This window comes from Ochotona princeps, chromosome 28 (genome assembly GCF_030435755.1).
Source record: "Ochotona princeps isolate mOchPri1 chromosome 28, mOchPri1.hap1, whole genome shotgun sequence".
NCBI lineage: Eukaryota > Metazoa > Chordata > Mammalia > Lagomorpha > Ochotonidae > Ochotona > Ochotona princeps.
The window spans coordinates 20,195,895-20,220,067 of NC_080859.1; the positions used below are offsets into that span (position 1 = coordinate 20,195,895).

At 38.5% G+C, this 24,173-nt stretch overlaps 2 protein-coding genes across 2 annotated transcripts; both read right to left on the reverse strand.

Annotated features, from left to right (window-relative positions):
* Positions 1 to 10,904: 10,904 nt before the first annotated feature.
* LOC101533569 (olfactory receptor 2Y1-like) lies at positions 10,905 to 11,840 on the reverse strand. The gene has a single exon (XM_004586276.2). The coding sequence runs from the start codon at positions 11,838 to 11,840 to the stop codon at positions 10,905 to 10,907; it is 936 nt and encodes a 311-aa protein (XP_004586333.2).
* A 9,336-nt stretch (positions 11,841 to 21,176) lies between these two features.
* LOC101524321 (olfactory receptor 2Y1-like) lies at positions 21,177 to 22,112 on the reverse strand. The gene has a single exon (XM_004586170.2). The coding sequence runs from the start codon at positions 22,110 to 22,112 to the stop codon at positions 21,177 to 21,179; it is 936 nt and encodes a 311-aa protein (XP_004586227.1).
* Between the last annotated feature and the right edge of the window lie 2,061 nt (positions 22,113 to 24,173).

A 24,173-nucleotide genomic window follows, 5' to 3' on the forward strand; every position in this document is an offset into this window, starting at 1 on the left:
CTTGCCTTTTGCCTATCCAAAAAAGCAGAAGACAATTGAAGAATTATGGAAAACATAGATTCAGATACCATTTTGTGGAGCTGGTGGCATACTACAGCACTCTAAGCCCCATTTGCAGCAGCAGTATCCTATATGGGTGCCAGTTGGAGTTCTGGCTGCTCCACTTCTGATCCAACTGCTTGTTAACGGCCTGGGAAAGCAGCAGAGGATAGCCTGAATACTTGGGCTGCAACAGTCATATGGGAGACCCAGAGGAAGCCCCTGGGTCCTAACGGAACCGATTTCTGCCATTGTTTCCATCCGGGAAGTGAACCAGTGAATGAAAGATCTCTTTCTCTCTTTGACCCTCTCTCTCTCTGCCTCTTCCTCTGTGACTCTGTCACTCAAATAAATATGTTTAAAACATTTTGCAATATTCCTCAAATACTACTAAATCATTCATTTTATTGCTTATGTTGCTATCCAGTTCCATTTGGTCTATTCTTACTCTTCTATAGGCTGGAAATCACTGGGTTATCAATACTGTCATGTTGCTTGTGTGGTGATCTGGCTGTCAGTTTCTTCCACAACTTTAGGCAAGCCTTGTATCTGACATTTCCTTGCCTGAAAGATATTGAATAGTCCCTCCCTCAGCACAGGAATCAGCACCAAACTCATTCTTGTGAAAACCCCTTTTGAGAGTCTAAAGGATGGAGAGTTAGCAATACTATCCCAGGGCCACTGTGATGATGCAGCAACGTAATCCTCCACCCTGTGGTACCAGCATCCCATTGGGCACCAGTTAGTTTCCTGGCTCCTCCACTTCTGACTCAACTCCCTGATAATGGCCTGGAAAAGCAACAGAGAATGGTCCAAGTCTTAGGACACAGAAAAGTCTCCTATCTCTTAGTTTGAGATCGGTTAAGCTCTGGTCATTGTGGCCATTTTAGAAAATAAACCAGATGATGGAAGATCTTCTTTATCTTCACTATATGTGTAAAATCAGTCTTTCAAATTACAATAAGTAAAGCTTTAAAAAGAAGACATTTATCCAAATGGCTTCTATGATAGATTAACTCAATAATCCAGTAATTGTATGAATACATTAATCTTTTCATGAAAGAGTAACCTAGTTTATCTCTTTATGATCCCACATTAGCTCACCTTTTAGTACCTCATAGTGATTAAATTTCAGCATGAGTTTATGTGTTAGGATGCCTTTTATATTCACATTCTGACGCTTTGATACTTGGGGAATTATATGACACTGGAGAGATAGTCCAATTCAGGGTTATCATTCCCTAGAATTAACAAAAAAATTGTCTGTTAGTTCATCTTCTTATGCAAACTAGCAAATACACCGTAGCAGACAACAAAACAGTAGAGAAATGCATTCTCCCCCACAGATTCCTTAAATACACAATTTCACTTACTCCTTTTAATTCCGTATCTCTCAAATTAGAAATCCAATTCCACATTTCTTTAGAGTGATCATGAGGACTCTGCTATAAAATAACGACAGTAACTCATCCAAATGTTTTATTATATGATCGCAGAAATACTATCTATGCTCATTTGGAGTAACTGATACAAAAAATGCGAAGTAACAGATTGCTTGTCTTAACTCTAACTCCTCACACAAAACAGTGGATTCAAGTAGAATAAATACCTTTCTGTTGTCTACTCCTGGTTTCCCACAATTTATGTTGCACAGTAAATCCTTAGCATGAGAAAACTTGAGCTTTATGGAGGAGCTCAAACTATTTTAACTGTTACATCTTACATAAAGGTATTTAATATTGTGTTGTTCAAGAGCAACAGATATAGGAAAAGATGTGTCTTGATATGCTGTATGCCATTGAGTTGGTGGATAAATGTTTGGGTAGAGCAGAAAGAGATAAAGGCACTTGAACCGAAAAAAAAGAAAGCAGATCTAGGAATTATAACAGACTAACTGAGTTCTAACTACTTAATTAAGGACTTTCAGTTTTCTGAATTTTAAATAGGAAGCCATAATAGAACACCCAGTAAGTTCTCACCCAGAATGCAAAGAAACAAAGCAGCAATGTTTACCTCCCTCAGTTCTTGCTTCAAAGCTGATATGAGGAGACTATCACACCTGCAGGAGTCTGAAAAGCATTTTCCTCTTTGGTTCTGACTTTGTCCACGGGGTAAAGCACTTGGGTTAGTGATTAGTTACTGTGGAGCTCCATGCTTATGTCTAGTTCCCTTTGCTGAGGTTCACTACCTAAAAAATAGAAAATCCTTCCCACTACGATGTTGAGCTCACTCTGATCAGCTCATTGTATGTTATATAATCAAAACATCTCTGATACTGAGGCAGAATTCCTCGATTCTGCTCTGGGGACATTGCCAAGGTCTGTTTCGGAAAAGCAAAATAATTGTTTACCAAGTTCAGCCTGGAGACCTCTGGTTCCCAGCGTGACAATTATTAGCAACTGGCATTTAAATATTGGCAGTGCAGGTTTTAATTTTTGATGTTCTCCATTCTCTGTCCAAACAAAACTAATTCATTCCATGTTCTTACAATTACAGTTTCTCATGTGATTTATAAATCTCTCCCACCTGGGAATCAAACTCATGCACTCTACTTCGATCCGGATTTTTACCATTCAAATCAAGTTCCACACCTCATTTGAAATCTGCCTTTTCTACATGTCAAAATTCTTCTTTTCTAGACTCCTCATGCAGTGCTTATATATTCGCATTTATATCATTTCAATAAAATATAAATTTTTGTTAATGATTAATGTTTTTATATTTCTAAAGCAAAAATAATCTATTACTATTTTTATTTCATATAATGTTTTTACTTACAATAAACTCAGAAAATAAATGAATTTATTTAGAAATTTCCTTAAAAAATTGCTGGACAGTGGATGCTTTTCTCTCTGTAATTTGACACAAAAATCAGCATTTAAAAGTTTCAATATTTACTAGTTATAATGATATGATGTGCATGAAAGAGCTCTGACAGCACTACACTTTTGATATTGAAAACCTTTGAAAACCATTTTTGAACTCCAATTTGCAAATCAGTAGCATATTAACATGAAATATCTCCTAAAATATTTTTTGGGTTAAAAACTGAAGGCATATGCATCTGGCACAGGGTAAATACTCATTTAAAAGATTGCAGTAATACAATCATTAAGAAAAAATATTTTGAAATATTTTTAAACCCTATTACCGTACTGGAGGGAGGGGAGGGGAGGGGAGGGTGCTTTGTAGGCGCCAGGATCCCATTTGGGCACTGGTTCATGTCCTGACTGCTCCATTTTCCAACCAGCTCCCTGCTTGTGCCTTTGGAGACCAGTGGAGGATGGCCCAAGGCCTTCGGACCCTGCGCCTGTGTGGGAGGCCTAGGAGAAGCTCCTGGCTCCTGGATTAAGATTGCCTTAGCTCTAGCCTTTATGGCCACTTGGGGAGTGGCCACTGGACAGAGGATTTCTCTCTATGTTCTCTTTCTCTCTATGGATCTGCCTTTCTGGTAATAAATAAATAAATAAATAAATAAGAATGAAAAGATAAATTAGAAACTATATTAAGATAAATAAAATTAAGTACAGCAAAAGGAACTCAGCAAAAACAGTGATCAAAATGGAATTTGCAGCTGTAAGCATCTATATTAAGCATAAAAGAAAGCATAAAATTAAGAATCTAAATGAAAACAAGCTTAGAAAAATAATCTAAATTTTCAAGTTTTAACTGTTTTCTTGGATTTACTGAGTATAATTTATAAACCCTAAATTAGTTAATTTAAAATGGAGCAAGTCATAAATTCTGAGATGTGCCATCTTACCCTGCTTCTTTGGAATGCCAGTTCTACGCTATATGCAGTTGGATGAAATGCTGATTAATTCAACATTGATACAAAGATCCATTGGTTTAGCAGAAGTGCAAATCATGCAGTATCCATGTTGAGGATGTGGAGGGTGAGTAAAATATTTCTTCGTGATGTTTTTCTCTGAAGGAATGTGAAGTAATACAAATAATTTGTAAGTCATCATTTAAATCAAGGATACACGCTTTGGGCAATTTCTAATAAACAGGCAAGATGAGTGATACAGACTGAGTAAGTTACGGGATAGCCATGTGTTAAGACTCTTATCATCTTTTGTCATCCTGAATTTCATCTTAGAGATATTCACTCAGGAAATTTTTCAGATACATACTAGAACAAGTCTAAAGAAATCATGGCCACATTTGATTTGCCAAAAACCATCAACAAACACACACAAATAAATAATGCTGAAGAACTGTCTATGAAATCAGACTCATCTTGCTTATTATGCAAGAATTAAATAAAAAATGGATTAGCAGTGTAAGACAATACTTGAAAAAGTAGAAGAAAATGAAGAAAAAGATCCATCACATTACTTTAGATAGTGATTTCTAGTACACAATTCCTACATCGCAGATAGTAAGATAAAACACACAGATAGGATTGCATCAAACTATAATGTTTCTCTACGGCAAAGAAATAATGACTAATCTGAGGTAAAAATTTATAGCACAGGCAAAATGTTTGCAAACCCTACGTTAGACAATGGTCTTAAGCCTAAAATCTACAAGAATATGAATCCTTTAACAAAAACAGAAAAAAATAAATAAACAATCCTTTTTTTCTTTAACATTTTATTTATTTAGCTTTTTATTGGGAAGGTGGAGAGACAGAGAGGAAGATCTTCCATCCAGTGGTTCACTCCCCAAGCGGCCGCAACAGCCAGAGCTGGGCCAATCCGAAGCCAGGAGTCAGGAGCTCTTCCGGGTCTCCCACACGGGTTCAGGGTCCCAAGGCCATTCTCGACTGCTTTCCCAGGCCACAGGCTGGATGGGAAACGGGGCCGCCGGGATTAGAACCTGTATCCATATGGGATCCCGGGGCGCTCAAGGCGAGGACTTCAACCACTACACTATCGTGCCAGACCCTAAACAATCCTTTTTAAGGAAGGACAGATGGTAGCCGTCACAGTGACACATAGGCTAACTTCTGCCTTGTACCGCCAGTTCATGTGCTTGCTGCTCCTCTTCTGTCCCAGCTCTCTGTGACCTGGGAGACAGGCACAGGATGGCCCAACTCCTTGGGGTCCTGCACCAATATAGAACTGGAAAAAGCTCCTAATTTGAGATCTGCTCTTATCTTCACGTTCTGAGTGATCCATAAGAGAAAAAACAAAAACACTTGACATGGTGTTCTGGTTCTCATTTGAGAATCCTGCATAAAAGCAACATTATTTACAGAAATGGAACAGATTTTGTGTGGTTTTTATTAAGATTTTTTAAAAAGCAATGATCCTTCTCACTCTATCTTCTCCTTCCTTTCTTCTGTATCTTTTCATTCAGCAATGGCATGTTCTTCAATTTGTAATTACAAATTTAATTCTCCATTAAATTAGGACATCAATACATACTGACCATAATCAAATTGCAAGATGTCAATTTCACTTCTATACATTACTTTTTCTGAATTTTGTATATTAGTTACCACAAGTGACAGAAAACATGTTTGTCTTCTTGACACTGGCTTGTTTCGCTGGCATGGTGGTCTCCAAATGTGACATGTTTTCTCAGTGATTTAGCTGTCCATTTTTAAAATAAAAATAACTGGCCAATTTAGGAAACTTCTAAGCAGTCACTGAAAATGGCATCAGAGGGGAAAGGAACCATGCTGTTCCGGGAGTGACCTTGATTACATGGCGCAATTCGGCTTCCCTGCTTATCTCTAAGAACTTTGTCTCTTTTGGGGGGGTTTTCTCTGAAAATATCTAGAGTTCTTTTTTACCTTAACCTTCATCTATCCATCCTAACTTACCTGTTGTGTATCCCTGGCACCCATAACCAAGTGTGAATAAGAATCAAGTAAAGCATTAACCAACTAATGTGAAAATAAATAAAATCGCTCACAACTAAAGGTAGAAAGTTATCTAAAACAGAGTAATGGACTCAAGGCTCCATAATGAGAGAAAGTTGGGCCATTGGAAGATGATGGAACTCAAGGAGCTAACCATGTGAGAAGAAGTGGTACAATGTGTTGACAAACACTCACCCTGATGTAATAGTATTAGATCATCACTTCCCTCTTTGCTTTCATTATGCCTCCTAGGACTTCTGCACAACTACACTGCAATTTGTCTTATCCTTAAGTGTGCATAAATAAAAGCCAGTAGGATAGTGCTATTTGGATTTTCTTTCAATCCATGTAACAAAGGAAACTCATGTTCAACTTTAGTAAGCAGTTTGCATGATGGGTAACAAGCAGGATGGGATATTGATGGTGGCATTGCTAGTTCAGGACTACCTGCTCGAATTGCATGAATCATAAAGTTGATGCTCGTATACTCCAGTCTCAATTTGTTCTTTTATTGAAGAGAAAATATGTAAAAAAAAATACATGGTACTTTATACTTTAGAGACTTCACATGGTGATCTCATTCAATCCTCATAACACATATTTTAGAAACAAATCAAGAGTTGGGGAAAAACACATCTGGTGCCAATAATTCCACTTGGGTGTGTTGCAATCACCAGGAAAGCTTGTTAAAGCAAAGACTGGTATCTCCCCCTCCACAGCCTCTGTTTCAGTAAGTCTCGGTGGAGCTTTAGGAATCTTGCACTTTTAATAAGTTCCCAGGAGATGCTGATGTTGATGGTTGGGGACCGTTGAGACATTGCCGCTCACAGCGAGCATTCTGAGAAGCACTGTCTTACCTCATTATTCTAACAAAGTATTCTTTATTGCATCTTCCACTGAATACACAGTTAGATAAGGAAGTACAAAGATGTTCCCTTAATAAAATACTTAACCAGAAGACTGCTGAGGGAATTATAGTAAAATCGTGATTGGCTAGAAGTTCTTGAGGCCCCAGGAGTTGACACATATCTGATCTGTATGTTTTATTATCTGTACACAAGTTCTTTCCACCTTTATCTCACATTGTGTATTATGAGTTAAAATTGGCATCAGTCAAAAATAAGTTAAAACATTGGTGCATACATATAAGCATGCACATTTGTATATATATTTATTTTACATATTATACACACATGCTTATCTGCATGTGATATATATATAAGGGATGGAGAGGTTGGTTATTACAAATATAAGAAACATACAAGAAACTGAATGTAGTCTTTTTAGGTTAAAATTTTAATCTGCTGAAATACAGTGTTCAAATAATTCTCAGTAAGTATATTTGTATGGAAAGCAGTTTTTGTTATATACTGCAAAAGAGCTGATAGAAATGAATACAATACAGTAAAGAACGAAGAAGATAGAATTATGAAAAATAACTAGTTGAAGCAAGTAATTGGAGAATAAAGAAGTTAGAGAATCGCAGCCATAAAAGGAGTATAAAATTTCAGTACTGAAAGCATGAAATCAACAAAATGCTCCCAAACTATTTCTATGAGGCAAGCATCACCTTCATTTCAAAACCAGAAAAAGATACCAAAAGAGAGAGAGAGAGAGAGAACAATGGAGTAAAGTCTACATATCACCCAAGACAGCAAATAAGTAGGTTTTGTCATTATATATTTACGATATTTATCGCCAAAGGACCCTACATCAGAGCTGGCAAAACTTTGACTAAGATGCCTCAGGTTGTGCCATGCCCAGGCAAAAAAGGTAGGGAAGTAGGCAACACTTCTGCTATGTAACAGTAAGTGATTTCTCAAACTGCTGTGGCACCAGCATTAAAGCAGACATACAAAACAATAAAATGCAATAAGCTCCAAAAATTCCAAGATAGCTGAATAGGGAAAAGATGCATTGATTTTGTTAACAGAAATAAGGCAGAACAATTACATTCCTAGGGCATAGTTGGAGAAAAGTTTGCAGTGAAAATTCCACAGAAAGGAGAGTGATGCCATGGGGCAGGGCAGGCAATGTAAATGCAGTAGCGGAAATGTGACAGGCAACTACTGCACCTGAAAGCTGGAGGAGACACTATTGCACCGGTCCAACCAGAGAAATAATAACTTGGCATCCCATGGGCTCCATCCAAAATAGATCCAGGGCGCCCCCAGACCTAACTGCCAACAGGTTCTGGCAAAAAAAGGAAAGAAAAAAAATCTGTTTGACAGCTGTCACTGACAACCATGTGTTCTAGCTTAAAGTCACAGCTGGGTCCACTGTCATCCTTGTACTGCTGGAACTGCAAGCAGAAGAAAGGCTGAACAGGCAGCTACATGTGCTCACATGGAACAGATAGTGGGTACCTGCCGAGACCATGACAGAAGCATGAAGCAGGAGCCAAGGACTGGGCACTGAACAGGATCAGCAAAGTCAACCTGTAGACCTATGGCTGACATAGTTTAAAACTACTGGCCCTCAGAAGAAAAATTCATTAATCTGAGTTGCAACGGCCAAGAGCAAAAGAAGAGGCACAGGCATAATCAATGATGTTACAAACACCTCCTCCAGAAAGAAGGAAAAGACTATTTCAATCTCAGCATTGACTGATGAAGGCGTAGAGGAACTACTGAATAATTTTTTTAAAGATTTTATTTATTTTTATTGGAAAGGCAGATATACAGAGAGAAGGAGAAAAGGAGAGAAAGATCTTTCATTTGCTGGTTCACTCCCCAACTGGCCCCAACAGCCAGAGCTCAACCAATCCAAAGCCAGGAGCCAGGAGCCAGGAGCTTCTTCTGGGTCTCCCATGCTTGCAGCGTTCCAAGGCTTTGGGCCATGCTCAACTGCTTTTCCAGATCACAGCAAGAGATGGATGGGAAGTGAGGCTGCTGGGACACGAGCCAGCGCTCATATGGGATCCCAGCATGTGCAAGGTTTTAGCCACTAGGCTATTACACCGGGATAAATAATTTTTAAAATCATTACAAAGCTCTTTTTTATTTCATTGAATACATGCTTCAACTCAGCTTCTCTTTCTGTGACTTCAGGAACACCACTAATCTCTCTGTTTGGTCTTTTACAGTATCACCTAATTCTCGTGCAGTCTTCTTCGCTTTACTCAGTTCCTCTTCCACATTTCTGCTTGGACATTTTTGCATGTGACATCGTCCTACCCTGAAATTCTTTCTTTAGTGTCATTCATTCTGTTATTGAGGCTTTGTCAAATCAGGAATAAATAAATTGAGTAGATTTCACATTTTACATGAAACAGATTTAGGAGCGTAGGAAATCCTCCCTCCTCCTTCCCGTCTTCGTAACTATATCCTCCTGTCACTATTTTTCCCCAAATTATTACACCAGCATAAGCATTCATTTCACAGTTACAAACATAGCCTTCTGATATATAAATGTATCACAACATAACAATAAATGGGAGGTAACAAAAGAACATAATTTAGATATGTAACAAAAAATTAAAATGGAAATCCTACTATTTTTATTCAGGAGTAAAGAAACACGTTGTATGCAGCAGCTAACTGCTAAGATGTTAATCTCAGTTATACAAACTGCATTTTTGTGTATTTGGTTGTCCTAGTTCAGAGAAAACACATTGTCTTTTGAGGACTTTTATTTTGCTATTGTAAATAGTGAGGTTTCATTCTATTTTACGGACTAGCAGTATTCCGCAGTGTGAACGTACATTTTTTTATCCATTTATCCAGTGATATACATCTGGGTTGGTTTCATGTCTTGGCTTTTGTGATTTATCTCTGTAATTACTGGTGACAACAGTAAAGTAAATGAGACTTACACCTTTTAAACATTATAAAGTCTAAGGAAGTTTTAATAGCAATAAAAGTATCTTTCTAATGCTAAACTACTTGTTAGTACCTGTTCTCCATTCTCTAATAAACCTGTTTCCCTCTTTTCTGTACATCAGCTCCGACTTTCTGTCTTGTGTGTGTCATTATTTCTAGATAATCGTCCGCAAGGGCAAATATCAGCTTCCAACTAGCACACAGTTGGCCTCTTAAAGACAATGGAAACGATTGCCAGGTTGTAAAAATAGAATTCCATTCAAGTATACACCTATGATTTTTTCTTGCAGATCAGCAACTTGGAGACCCCTTGTGTACTCATGCCTCTTATGACTGATTAACTACTGCTATATACAAGAAAAAGTTCAAGGATCACTCATTCCTATGGAGATCGCATTTACCTCAAATAGAATCTGTCTCACACACAAAGAAAAATGACAGTATACTGAAGCTCTCTTAAAATTGATTGGCTATAGAATATTACCTTTAACACTCTAAACAAAATGATTTTGCATAGTTGTATCCTACTAGTTCAGATAATTGTCATTTATCTATTTGATTAACACATGTATTTGAATTGTTTATATCTTATACAATGACACAAAAGCAAAAACAAATTTTTTCCGTGCAGGTGGTTTGATAGTTAATTTATCTAATAGATCTTTATGTAGCTTCTAGATCAGTAGACTTTGGTAAAAGACAATGAAAATTCTAATTTTTAATTGCATTTAATGCCTGAGTAACCATAAAAATCACACAAAAAATAATGATCAATCTTCAGTCTCTTCATCTCTAAAGCTAGCAGAATAATGAAGTTTAATAATTCAGAACCTGGTAGAGAGTGATGCTTGAAGTATAGCAAGAGTTCAATTCAAGATACGGCTGCTCTTTGTAAGAAAGACTGTTTGTCCTCTGAAGACGTATACGTCAGAGACCAAACTGTGAGGAGCATTAAGCTCATTGATTTCTCCTCCAACCACCCTTAGCTTCAAACTCAATTTCCCCTTTCAAAAATTTATTCTCAGAAAGAATGGCAAGTAGCAAATGTAGAAATATGGAAGTTTACATTTCAGTTTTATCCAAATATCCTCCTGAGGATTAACGAGATTATTTTCTACTAGAAGCTGTGCTTTGGAGAAGAGGGTAAGCTTCCTGTCATGAGAACTATTTTTTTTTTTTTTTGTCATGAGAACTATTGAGAAAAACGTTACTGTCCTCCGCTTGCTCTGCTAGCCTCGTTCTCTACCTCCGTGCAGTAGCTTCCACACAGCTCCTTTCACATCTTTGTTCCTAAGGGTGTAAATCAGAGGATTAAGGATAGGCGTAATAATGGTATAAAACAGGGCAACAAATTTTCCATCACTCTCAGAGTAATTTTGCATGGGTTGGAGATATGTGTAGATGCCTGAGCCGTAAAAAAGGGAGACCACTAAGAGATGTGATCCACAAGTTCCAAAAGCCTTTCTACGTCCAGCCATTGACTTGACCTTCAGCACTGCTCTAACGATGTGTGCATAAGAAACCAGAAGTAGTGAAGCAGGAATAACTAAGATGATGGTCCTGGCCACAAACATCTTGACCTCTGTTCCTTCTCTGTCCTCACAAGCCAACTTTACAAATGCAGGCAACTCACAGAAGAAGTGGTTCAGTCGATGGCTACAGAGAGGCATGGCCATCATAAGATTTGTCTGAATCAAAGAGTTTACGAAGCCTACCATCCAAGATGAGAGAGCCATTGTGTGGCACAGATTGGGGTTCATAATGGTTGTGTAATGCAGTGGTCGACAGACAGCAGTGTAGCGGTCAAAAGCCATTACCACCAACAGCAAACACTCAGTGGAGACCAGGGTTAGGAAGATGAAAAGCTGGGTCACACACCCTCTATAGCTGATGGTGCGGTCAAGTCCACGAAGGTTGATCAAAAGCTGTGGCACTGTGCTGGTGGTGTAGCAAAGGTCCAAGAAAGAGAGGTGACAGAGGAAGAAGTACATGGGCGTGTGCAGTCGGAGGTCCAGTCGTGAGAGAACAATGATAGCAGTATTGCCAAAGAGAGTTAGGCAGTAAAAAACTGAAATAAAGACAAAAAGGAAGGCTTCCAAGTGGGGCCAGTCTGAGAAACCCACCAGAACAAATCCATCTCGGAAACTTACGTTGAAACTCTGCATAACCTTTCACCTGTGCAAACGACAGAAGACATGGTAATATTTCCTGAGAACATGGTTTAAAATCTCATTTCACAGTCCTCCCTATATACTCCCAAATAAAATTATCTATTGTGATATTCATTTCTTTTCTGGTCCTCTATTGTGCTTGTTTTCCTTAGACTAGAAATCTCTGGGTAAGGAATGATTTTGCCTCTGCTGGAACCAGAGTCCTTCTTCCCATTTTTTTCCCCCATGATTTTAGCGATGTTATTCATCCCTTGAGATCTGATATTTCCTGACCTTAAAGTAGAAATAGTGACCTAATTCAAAGAAGGAACATTAGAGAAATTAAAAAAAAAAAAAAGATTAGGGGGCCTGGCATGGTGGCCCAGAGGCTAAAGTCAGTCCTCCCTTGAACGCACTGGGATCCCATATGGGCACTGCCTTTAATCCTGGCAGCCCCACTTCCCATCCAGCTCCCTGCTTGTGGCCTGGAAAGCAGTCAAGGACGGCCCAAAGCCTTGGGACCCTGCACCCGCGTGGGAGACCCAGAAGAAGCTCCTGGCTCCTGGCTTTAGATTGGCACTACACCAGCCCTTGCGGCCACTTGGTGAGTGAATCCTTGAATGGAACATCTTCCTGTCTGTCTCTCCTCCTCTCTGTATATCTGACTTTGCAATAAAAATAAATAAATCTTTTAAAAGATCAGGGAAAATTTCAATAAAGTGAACATAACATTTAAAAAAATCTAAAGTGTAAATACATAAATAGGACTCTACTTTGTCCCTCACCTTTCTTTTCATTTTCTGTATGCAGCCATTTCCTGATACTATTTATATCTAAAGATAAGAGCACAGGTTTTACCTCTGGGTAATTATCTGCTTCCTTCTTTGAGTTTCCTCAGATCACTGATTCTTGAAGCCCTCATCTTGAACATCAAATGGCTCAGGAGAGTGTGAGGGAAGATCAGCCACTTGGCAAAGCAACAACAGCTGACCACACATTCACACCTGGGAAGAGCTGTTCTTTCCTCTCTACCATCTTTATATAATTTCATTCTACCATTTGCCCCCCTCACTGAGATTTTTTGCATATATCCCTTCTCAACTTTGAGCTCCCCCTGTCGTAGAAGATGTGAGATGTTAAACAAATTTGGTCAGTGAAACATTTGACTCTCAATTGAGATATAAATATTTGTTTCTTTTGAGGAAAAGTCAACTAACCTTATATACACTCTGTGATAAACAGGACATATAGAATAGGAATTTGTTCCCCTTTAATTTAAGCAAGTAGAGACCAATAAAAAAAACTTAAAAAGAAACCAAAGTAATAAACCATCTGTTAGTGCTACATCAAAAATGTGCAGACCATCAAAACATAATACATTATATTTCACAAAATTTTTATTATAATTAAAAGGTATGATATATTCTATAAACTGCAAAAAAAAATGCTATATGCACTTTTCACACTACTCTACCACTACTCTGTAAGTTCCCAACTGTATTGTCATAATAGGGTTCAATGACTGTAGAATAAAAAGCTCTCAAGGAGTATTTTTGAATAAATTAAAAATCATATTCCTAAAGCTGTCACCATACCTGGTGCACATGATATAAAAATTCATTTCATGCGAAACATTTATTGGTGCTACATTTTAACCATTTTTGCTCTACAATTTTATCATTTATGTCTATTATAAGATAAATAATGCTTAATGTATTTGCAACTAAATAATAATTTAGGAATATAGTTAATATTGTATATATCAGAGAAATTATCCTAAAGAATGTCAATATATTGCATACAAGGAGCCTTTAAACAAATAAAGAGCTACCATGGTAAACAGGATAATGGAATAATCTAGAAAAGGGAAAACTGATCTTACCTTGAAAATTTCAGTTGTACAAGTGAAGAATGGAAGTGACTAACTTGCAAACTTGACAATTATTTAATAAAAATAGAAGACAAGGATGATTTGAGGAAGTGCTGACATATTCCAACGGCCCACTAACAGGTGAATTTCAACAAGTGCAAGATGGGGCTAAATAAAACTTGCAATACAAGTTGTAGTCTCCCTTGTTTACGGGGAAAACCTAAAGGTCATTCTCCTATAGATCCTCATACCATCTGATGTGTTACTTTTCTACACAGACTCTGAAATCAGGAGTTTATTTACTGAAACCTCTGTCTCAAGTTATCATTCATGGTCTCCTGTGCCATTACTTCTATCACCTCTCTTCCACATCCATATTTTTTATTCCTCAATCAATCATGCCAAACATTTTCTTATGTATCTCCTTTAGTTACAATCACTGTCTCCTTGCAGCATATTCCAAAAAGCGCAGTTGTCTGTAGCCTCCCTGTCTGAAATGAGATTGTTAAATTCTGAGAATACCAACTCAAGTGTCAGAAAAACACCATTAGTTAAGAATTCTCAGTCTTATTTATCCTTAACATGCCTCTCCATGACTCTGACTCAACAGAACTGATCAATGATCAAGTCTTTACAAGTAAAAATCTACTTTAACACTTATTGCCTTTCAGTTGCTGCCCGTCTTTTCCTCTTTGTGAACAGAATGAGTTGCTTGTATTCAATGTTCCATCTACTGCTCTATCCACTCACGCTTCAGTTTGTTACTGAATATTATGGAGCCGTTATGGATATTTTCTTATCCATATTATACGAAAAAACAGTGGATATTTCTACTACTGCTACTGTCATTTTGTCACAATCTTTTGTCTGAGCTACAACGCCTTTATCAAAAATTCCAGCCTTTATTTTCCTGAGCTTTTCCACCTTCTATGGCCATCCATCATTCTCTTTGCTGTGCCCCTCCTTCTCTACACATTCCTCACATAGTGAACCCATCATGGTTATACCCCTGACACTCTTCTCTTAGTATTCTAAGCGCTCTCTGAAAATTCCACCATCTCCAAAGCTAGAATTGCATCTTTTCACTTCTGTTCACGCTTCTGAACTTTAGACATTTTATGCCCCTCTCATATCTCAGGTCAGAGATAAGAAAAGCATACAGCGTTATAATGTTAACAGGTAAAGCTGCTGCCTAACTGGCTCCTCATGTGAACCAGATGGAGTCTTCGCTGCTGCACTTCTGGTGGTCTGGTGGTCTGGGGAAAGCAATGGAGTATGGCCAAGCATTGAACCTTTGTAGATATGTAGGACACCTGCTGGCTGACTTCAGCTCTGTTCAGGACTAGCCATTGTGGTTATCTGGGGAGTGAACCAGCAGACAAAGGATCTTTATCTCCCTGCCCATTTCTCTTCTCTCTCTCTCTCTCCTCTCTCTCTCTCTCTCTCTCTCTCTCTCACACACACACACACACACACACACACACACACAAACACACACACACACACAAATAAATTTTAAGGGGAGGAAGAAAAATAAGAGGAGTTACAACTGAAACAAAGCTTGCACAAGTCATTCAATCTAGCTACATGCTGATGACAATGCACCACCCCACAGTGGAGTGCACATGTTCAAACCCCAGCTCTTTCTGGTACCAGCTTCAACAACTGTGAACCCTAGGAGTAAGCAGATGATGGTTAAATTACCTGGTTCTATGCAAACTGTGTTGGAGATTTAAATTTGCCAGCATACTATTTTGGAATGCTTGTGTTCAAATCCCAGCTGTTTCTGAATCAGCTTCCTAAAAAATATGAACTCTGGAAGGCAACAATGTTAATTTACCTCCCTCAATTCTTCTGACTTCAAAGTAATGAGAGACTGACTGCAGGTTAGTAGCATATGAGACGTTTCTCCTTGGGCCGGACTTCATATTGGACAGAGGACTTGGACATGAGCTCCTGTCATAGAGCTCATGATTACATGTGGTTCTCTTCCTCAATAGATGGGACTGTTGAAGTTCTTACCCTAGGACTGGAGGAGTCCTTCCCACTGCAACCCTCTTTCTCACCCTAACACCCTCACATTATGAAGGAGCTGTGTATTATCAAAACAGCTCTGACACTAAAGCTAAGCAGAATAATTCCGCCAAGGCCTGCCTCCTCAGAGGAGTGGAAGAGCTTTGTTTATCGGGTGATGCCTTGGAGAGTTTGGGTCCCAAAAGTCACAATTAAAATAAGGGCTGTGTTACAAATCAAAGTTCTCTATATCTCCCGTATTCTGTTTTCTGCCTAACCAAATGTATCTAGTCAGTGTTCTCAGAATATACCTTCTCACTTCGCTTTTGGAATACTCCAATCAACAATTTGCCACATTTCCTTCATTTTGATCCAATACTACCAACTCTCCACCAATCCCAATTGAAGTCTACCCTGCTCATAATACATAAAACCTCTTCCTGTCCTGGACTCTTCATATATTTTTGTTTACTTACATTGATGATCCAACAAAAAGTTAGTTTGCCTTATGACTGGCTTGTAGTTTTCTATTTCCCCCTAATGTAAAATCTGCATATTAATATTTATTTTATATTTTGGTTTATTCACAACAAATTTTTTAATGATATGTATTAATGTACCGATGTATTTAGCAAAAAAATGCCATTTTGTGAACCATGGTAATTTTAAAAAGCAACACTTCAAGTCTGGGGCAATACCCCAGTGGCTAAATCCTCAACTTGCATCCACCAGAATCCTATATGGGTACCGGTCCATGGCCTGGCTGCTCCACTTCCCTTCCAACTCCCTGTCTGTGGCCTGGGAAAGCAGTAGAGGATGACCCAAAACCCTGGGACCCTATACCCACATGGGAGACCAAGAAGAAACTCCTGGCTCCTGGCTTCAGATCAGCTCATCTCTGGACACTTGGGGAATGAACCAGAAAAGGCAAGATCTTTATCTCTGTATCTCCTTTCAGTATATCTGCCTTTCCAAGTTAAAAAAAAAATTTAAATCACCACTTGAAATTGTTTATATTCAGTTAAAGGCTCACAATTCTGTACAGGAAAACTCTGCCACTACAATTTTTGCAATCCTGAAAGTTTTTTCAAGATGTTTAAGCTTCATTTTATGTCAGAAAGACAATATTTTAAGTTTTATGGATTAAGAATATAGCATCTGGGCCTGGCATGGTGGCCTAGCAGCTAAGGTCCTCGCCTTGAGCACCAAGACCCCATATGGGCGCCGGTTCTAATGCCGACGGTCCCACTTCCCATCCAGCTCCCTGCTTGTGGCCTGGGAAAGCAGTCAAGGACAGCCCAAAGCTTTGGGACCCTGGGAGACCTGGAAGAGGCTCCTGGATCCTGACTTCGGATCGATGCAGCATCAACCATTGCGCTCACTTGGGAAATGAATCATTGGACAGAAGATCTTTCTCTGTCTCTCCTCCTCTATGTATATCCGCCTTTCCAATATAAATAAATAAATCTTTTTTTTAATTACAAAGAGAAACGTGGACAAGTTAAATGTCAACAAACTAAAAAGTCTTTGTACAACTAAAGGATCAACAATGTGAAGAGACAACTTATAAAATAGGGAAAAAACATGTGCAAGCTATGCACTTGGCAAATGGTCAATATGCAAATTGTATAAAAGGACTCAGACAGCTGAATAGCAAAAAGCAATAATGAAAACGCTATTTTAAAATGGGCAGTGTGTATAAACAGATTTTTTTCAAGGAAAACATGCATGTGACCAGCAGTTACTTGAAAAATGATCAACATCTCTAAACATGAAAATTCTTTACCTAAAGGAGTGTTAAGCCTGTGATTGAGAAGTGAAGTGGAAACATGCCGTGGTTAAAAAATAGAGGAAAACCCCTGGGCTTCTTTCTGTTAGCCAGTTCTAGACCTGCTTACCCCACTTACCTGAAAACCACACACACATACCCACACATGCACACACACACACACACACACACACACACACACACACACTCTCACACACACGCACACACGCACACTAAAGGCTCCTGCTCGTAATTGTCCCTTGCTTCCATTCTGCATTCTAACTGACCACAGTGCCTTTTCCTGTGGCCCTGGATGATACACTTGGTCTTATAGAAAGTCTATATTATCATCCAGGGATACAGGAATATAACCACACCATTTTTTATGACAGTTATTTCCATGTCTGACTTTCTTACCAAAGCAGATTCAAACAGACCCTGGCTTCACATACGTTTTAAAGCACATACTTGATAAATATGAAGCTGTGTATTCGTTCTAACCGTGTTTCACTGTGCTGGCTTTTAAATGATTTTAAATTGCTGAATGTAAATAAAACAGAACTAATTAAACAAATGGGCAAAAAAAAAAAGAGGAAATAAAGAAGAAAAGAGGAGAGTGGGTGGGCAACACAGGCAGGAGTGGGGTCAGAGGCACAAGCATCACCATGCTCCTAAAACTGTGTTGTGAAATATGTGAATTTTTTTCAGTGTAGGTGAGTAAAACAATTCAGTGAAAAGAGAAAAGTCAAATCATAATGAGATTTCACTTCACTCTGTCAAGACTGGCTATTAAATAAATAAAAAATTAACTTTTGGCAAAAACGCAGAGAAAAGGAAATCCTTATTCACTTGTCTAGTGAAATGTAAGTTGCCATTGTGAATAACCCTACAGAGGTTTCTCAAATAGCCAGAGATAAAGCTTCTCAAAAAGATAAGAGTAATATATCCAGCAATTCCACCGGAGTATATGTCCAAGGGATATGAAATCCATTTGTCAAGGGGACGTTTGCTTACTGCAGCAATATTCGCATGGCCTCCAAAGTGGAAACAACCTGACTGTTCACCCATCAATGAATGAACAAGATGTGATACATAAACACAAAGAAATGTACTCTCCGTTCGAACAGAGACAAAATCATGTCATTTGTCATGCGACTGGAATTGGAGTTAATTATGGCAGGTAAAATAAGGCAAGCCCTGAAAAATGAATTAATATTACATGGTTTCAATGGTATGTAGAGCCTAAAAAATAGCATTTTTAGAGAAAAAATATATAATGGTAGTTACCAGAGACTATGGAGGGAAGTAGAAAAGGAAGGCTGAAAAAGGTTCGTTGATAAGTACTACATAACAGCTGGATAACAGATGTCCTGGTGTTCTATTCCATATTAAGGTAATAATAAGCAATGTTAATGTACTGTATATCTATGTATTTAAAAAACTAGGAGATAGAGTTTGCAATGTTTTTAGTGTAAAGAATTGCTGAATATTTGAAAAAGTAAAATTTTTGCCTGGTTGGCTATTTCACCATGTGTACACATTGTGAGACAGGACACAGCATCAGACACGTATGCAATTTTCCCTTGTGAACATGAAAAATAAATTCCTTACATTTTCAACAAAATGAACAGGACTGGAAATTATTATGTTAAGTGAAATAAGCCAAACTCAAAAAGAAATCTATCATATTTTCTTGTATTCATGGTAGCTAATCAATAAGAGAAGATAAAATTGTATAGATGTAAAGTCATTTGGTACATGGTTATAAATGTTGCTTCACTAAATCATACCATTTCAGTGACAATATTATTGTTTATTATAGCATGAAATGACTCTTATTTCATGCATTAAAAATAAAGAATGGTGAGAGAAATAGAGAGGCTTCTTGGGGTTACAAATAATGGTTTGAACTTAATTTGGCAGTTGGTTATAAAAATGATCATTGTCAAAAAAAATAGTCATTGGTCTGTGTATGCTAGGCTTTAATAAAGTGTTCAGAAATAGAAATTCAATTCAAAATTTCAAAAAAGCTATGACAAAACCCAAAATATGAGTATCTTTGAAATGATAATCATTATTATTCCTTGTTTATATATGAAGAAATAAATGTCCCCTCTGGCGAAAAAAAATGTGAAAAATACTTAATTCACATTTGACTCCTTTTCCCACTACTTTCTATTTTAATCTGTATTCTTCTATAAAAAGTGAAAACAGAGTGTGACGTCAACGTGTGAATTTAGAGCTACAAAGCCAGCTTTCAGCTTCACTCCATATTCACCAATGAATCTGAATAAATAAATTAAACTCTGAGTATCAGTTTCATAGTGAATAACAAGGAAATACAACAGAACAATTTAGTATGATGTCTTTTTTAAAAAAAAAAAAAGATTTATTATTATTGGAAAGCCGGATATACAGAGAGGAGGAGAGACAGAGAGGAAGATCTTCCATCCGATGATTCACTCCCCATGTGAGCCGCAACGGGCTGGTGCGCGCCGATCCAATGCCGGGAACCAGGAACCTCTTCCAGGTCTCCCACGCGGGTGCAGGGTCCCAAGGCTTTGGGCTGTCCTCGACTGCTTTCCCAGGCCACAAGCAGGGAGCTGGATGGGAAGTGGAGCTGCTGGGATTAGAACCGGCGCCCATATGGGATCCCGGGGCGTTCAAGGCAAGGACTTTAGCCGCTAGGCCATGCCGCCGGGCCCAGTATGATGTCTTTATAAGGATTAATGAATAAGTCAATAATATTTTCAAAAGTTATGCAAATATTAGGTATTACTATTGTATTACAAGATAATTTGCTCAAGGTGAAATCTACCAAGACAGTAAACAAGTCACCAAGAAAGACACTTGCCCTTTGAGGTGAAATCGTCATTTATGTATATGACATAAGATGGCGTGGCTGGAGTCTTGGATGTCCTCTCTCTTCACATTTTTGCTGACTGTGTCTAGAACCTCTGAACACTGGAATCCTTTTGGTTATTTTTCTTTTGTTCTTTCTGTTTTTTCTACATTATCATTTTTCCTTGATTTGGGTCAGTGTTTTTTTCTTTGCTAGTCTCTTTTCTCTTGCATAACATCATGTTGTTCGTGATATCCAGGAGCATGCCTGAGACAGTGCAACTGATGAGATACACATGTATCCTTTCAGTATCACCCTAATGATGTTTCCTTTTACTTCAAGTAGGTAAACCTCCTTCATATCTGAAACTCTACCTGCTTCAGGACGTAACTCTATTCATAATCTATTTCCTCCAAGCATCAAACAATGATATCAATTATTATATGCCTTAGAAATAGACCCCTGATGTGTGAGGGGACATGGGCTCACACCCTATATTCTGTTTTCGGTACCTCACCATCTACATGCCACCTTGCTGTAAATCACTGGCTTTGGCAAAGGTGTTGTCAGTCTGCATTAGGCTTTTCATGACTGTCTCCTTATCTAGGACCCGTGCCCGGTCTCCAGCGCAATCACGATACACCCACTTCTCAAGGAAAAAAAAAAATAATACAGAACAGTACTTACTCTCTGGTACATAATGTTCATGGGTGCTGAACTAAAATGAGTCCCAGTACATACCTTCTTCCAAACCTCAGTCATGGAGGACACTAGAGACTGTGACTAACTCTCCTACAGGGAACAGGATGAGCTAGTGCAGAAACTTTAATTGATCTTACTTCCCACCCCTCACCCTGCCTACCCTGAGTCTCGCCCTCTCGTTAGTATCTTTTTCAGAGCCCCCTTCACATCCTTGTTCCTTAAGGTATAAATCAGAGGATTGAGAATAGGAGTAATTATAGTATAAAAAAGGGCAACAAACTTTCCTTTACTCTCAGTGTAACTGTGGATCGGTTGGAGATATGTGTAGATGGCTGAGCCATAAAAAAGGAAAACCACAAGAAGGTGAGATCCACAGGTCCCAAAGGCCTTTCTGCGTCCTGCCATTGACTTGATCCTTAAGACTGCTCTAGCAATCTGTACGTAAGACCCTAAAATTAGAGCTGCAGGAAAAACCAGTATTATCACTCGAGCTACAAACATCTTCGCTTCTGTTCCTTCCGTATCTTCACATGCTAACTTAAGGAATACAGGCATCTCACAAAAGAAGTGGTTAAGTCGATGGCCACAGAGGGGCATGGCCATCACCAGACCTGTCTGAACCAGAGAGTTTAGGAAACCTCCCACCCAAGAAGACATAGCCATTGTCTGGCACAGACAAGGGTGCATTATGGTTGTGTAGTGCAGAGGACGACACACGGCTGCGTAGCGGTCAATGGCCATTACCACCAGGAGAACACACTCAGTGGAGCCCAGTGCAAGGTAAATATACAGTTGAGCCACACACCCTCCATAGCTGATGGTTCTGTCAAGTCCATAAAGGTTGATCAGAAGCTGTGGAACAGTGCTGGTTGTAAAGCAGAGGTCCAGGAATGAGAGGTGGGACAAGAAGAAGTACATGGGTGTGTGCAGTCGAAGGTCCACCCGAGAGAGAATAATAATTGTGGTGTTTCCAAAAATAGTTAGGGAGTAGAAAATTAAAATGAACACAAAAAAGAAGATTTCCAGTTGAGGCCAATCTGAGAAACCTATCAAAAGAAATCTTTTACCAAAACTTGTGTTGAAACTTACCATAGTTAATCACCTATCTAAATAACAAACAAAAAACTTAATGCTTTTATGGAGAATACGGATTTAAAAATTGTTTAACAGTAGTTTAATAATGTAATCCCAAATGATACATTTTATCATCGACTTTGCTGTTCTATTCAACCACATCCAAACTTGTTCAGTTCCTATCCTGTCCTGTTAGACTTGAAATCATTGAATTGCAAGTGATACCAAAGTCACTGGAACTTAACTCTTTTATTGATTTATTCATTACTTCATCTGGGTACTTCAGTCCTTTTGATCTGAGGCTTAACTGCCTGAAAGTAGAGACAGTATATGGCCTGCCTAATGAAACAGATACTGTGGAATCTATTTTTAAAAATTCAAATAAAAATAAATATTAGTGTCCTATATTGTTCCCTTTTGCTTCTTTTCTTGGCTTTATTGTGTAGCTACTTCAGTAGATTACTATACAAACCAACAGGACGAGATTACAGGTGTTCATCTTCTTTTTGTTCGATGAATATGATTAGTACACCAATCTATGAGCAACCTGAAAAGAGTGTAGATCCAATCATTTGGAGAAAAAGAGCAATGCATAATTTGTTATGATGATTCATCATGCTAAGAATACCTTTCACCTATTTATTCTACTGGTAAATCCATACACCAACTCTCTAAAAAAGTTTCTCTCTACTACCTAGCTCAAGCTGCCTCATAAAGCTTCTCTCTAGCATTTTCCATTTCCACTAAGATTCTCTTTTTAAATCATTTCTTTTGAAGATTGATGGACATAGGCAAATAATCAGATGGCAAGATACAGACAGACATAATGAGATCTTGCATCCATTGGTTCACTTGCCAAATGCCTGCGACGACTAGGACTGAGTTAGCAAAAGCCAAGATCCTGGAACTCAATCCAGGTTTCCCATGTATGTGATAAAGACCCATTTATCTGGATCATTACCTGCCATCCCTTAAGATATGTTCATTTTCAGGAAAATGAAATGGAGAACAGATCCAAAATTCAGGACATTTTCAGGAATGGCATAATTGTTGAGCCAAATTCTGCCTCTGAAATTCCTTTTACATATCTTTCTTTCCCTCTGCTGTGAATATTCAGTAACAGAAATACAGTGAAAATAAAACTAAACAGTAAGCAGTAGGTATCAAAGGAGTGTTAGAGACTCATGTAAAAAGCTGAATAAATTTTGTTGAAGAAAATTTCATGAAACATTACACCAGGAGTCACTGTCCACCTGCCATAAGCACCACAGGGCCAGGTACCAGCCAACTAAGGAAAGCTTTTATGTCCTAAAGAACACTAAAAATGTTCAAAATTTTCCATTCTCAGCATGATGATGATGCCTCACCAATTCCTTCTTGTGAAAACTGTGGAAGAGGCTCCTGACAGCATTTCCCTCGTTTCACTGACCACCTAACTAACCTTAGCACCTTGCTCTGTGTCCCAGTGTAGACCACAGTGTTCTCTCTTGAGGCTTGAAAATACTAAAATGGCAATAATCATATTTTTGACCTCTCAATACCTGAATAATAATAAAAACAATCAATTTTAAAATCTTCTTGCTGTTAACCTTCACTTATATGTCCTTGAGGAATATAAAGGCAGATTCAGAATTTCTCATCCTAACCTCATCATCTTCCCCCTAAAAGCTTTTAATTAGGGGCAGTGTGGTGGCTCAACAGGCTAATCCCCCACCTGCAACTGCCAGCATCCTTTGCAAATGGGCTCTAGTTCATAGCCTGGTTGCTCCACTTCTGATTCATCCCTCTGTTTATGGCCTGGGAAAGCCTTGCATCCCTCTACCTACATGGAAGACCTGGAAGAGGCTACTGGCTCCTGGTTTCAGATCGGCTCAGCTTTGGCCACTGTAGTAGTTTGAGGAGTGAACCAGAGGTGGAAAATCTTTCTGTCTTTCCTTCTTTCTTTAAGTCTGCCTTCCTAATAAAAACAAATATACCTTTAAATTTTTTTTTAATCTGCTCTCTTTCTGTGTGCTCTAACACAATTATCCACACTGGAAAACTGACCATTGGTCTCCAGCCATCTCATTTTGTTAACTA

What these genes read in the sequence shown, in the direction of transcription:
- LOC101533569 (XM_004586276.2), bottom strand. Translation starts at nt 11,840, where the DNA reads ATGCAGAGTTTCAACGTAAGTTTCCGAGATGGATTTGTTCTGGTGGGT.
- LOC101524321 (XM_004586170.2), bottom strand. Translation starts at nt 22,112, where the DNA reads ATGGTAAGTTTCAACACAAGTTTTGGTAAAAGATTTCTTTTGATAGGT.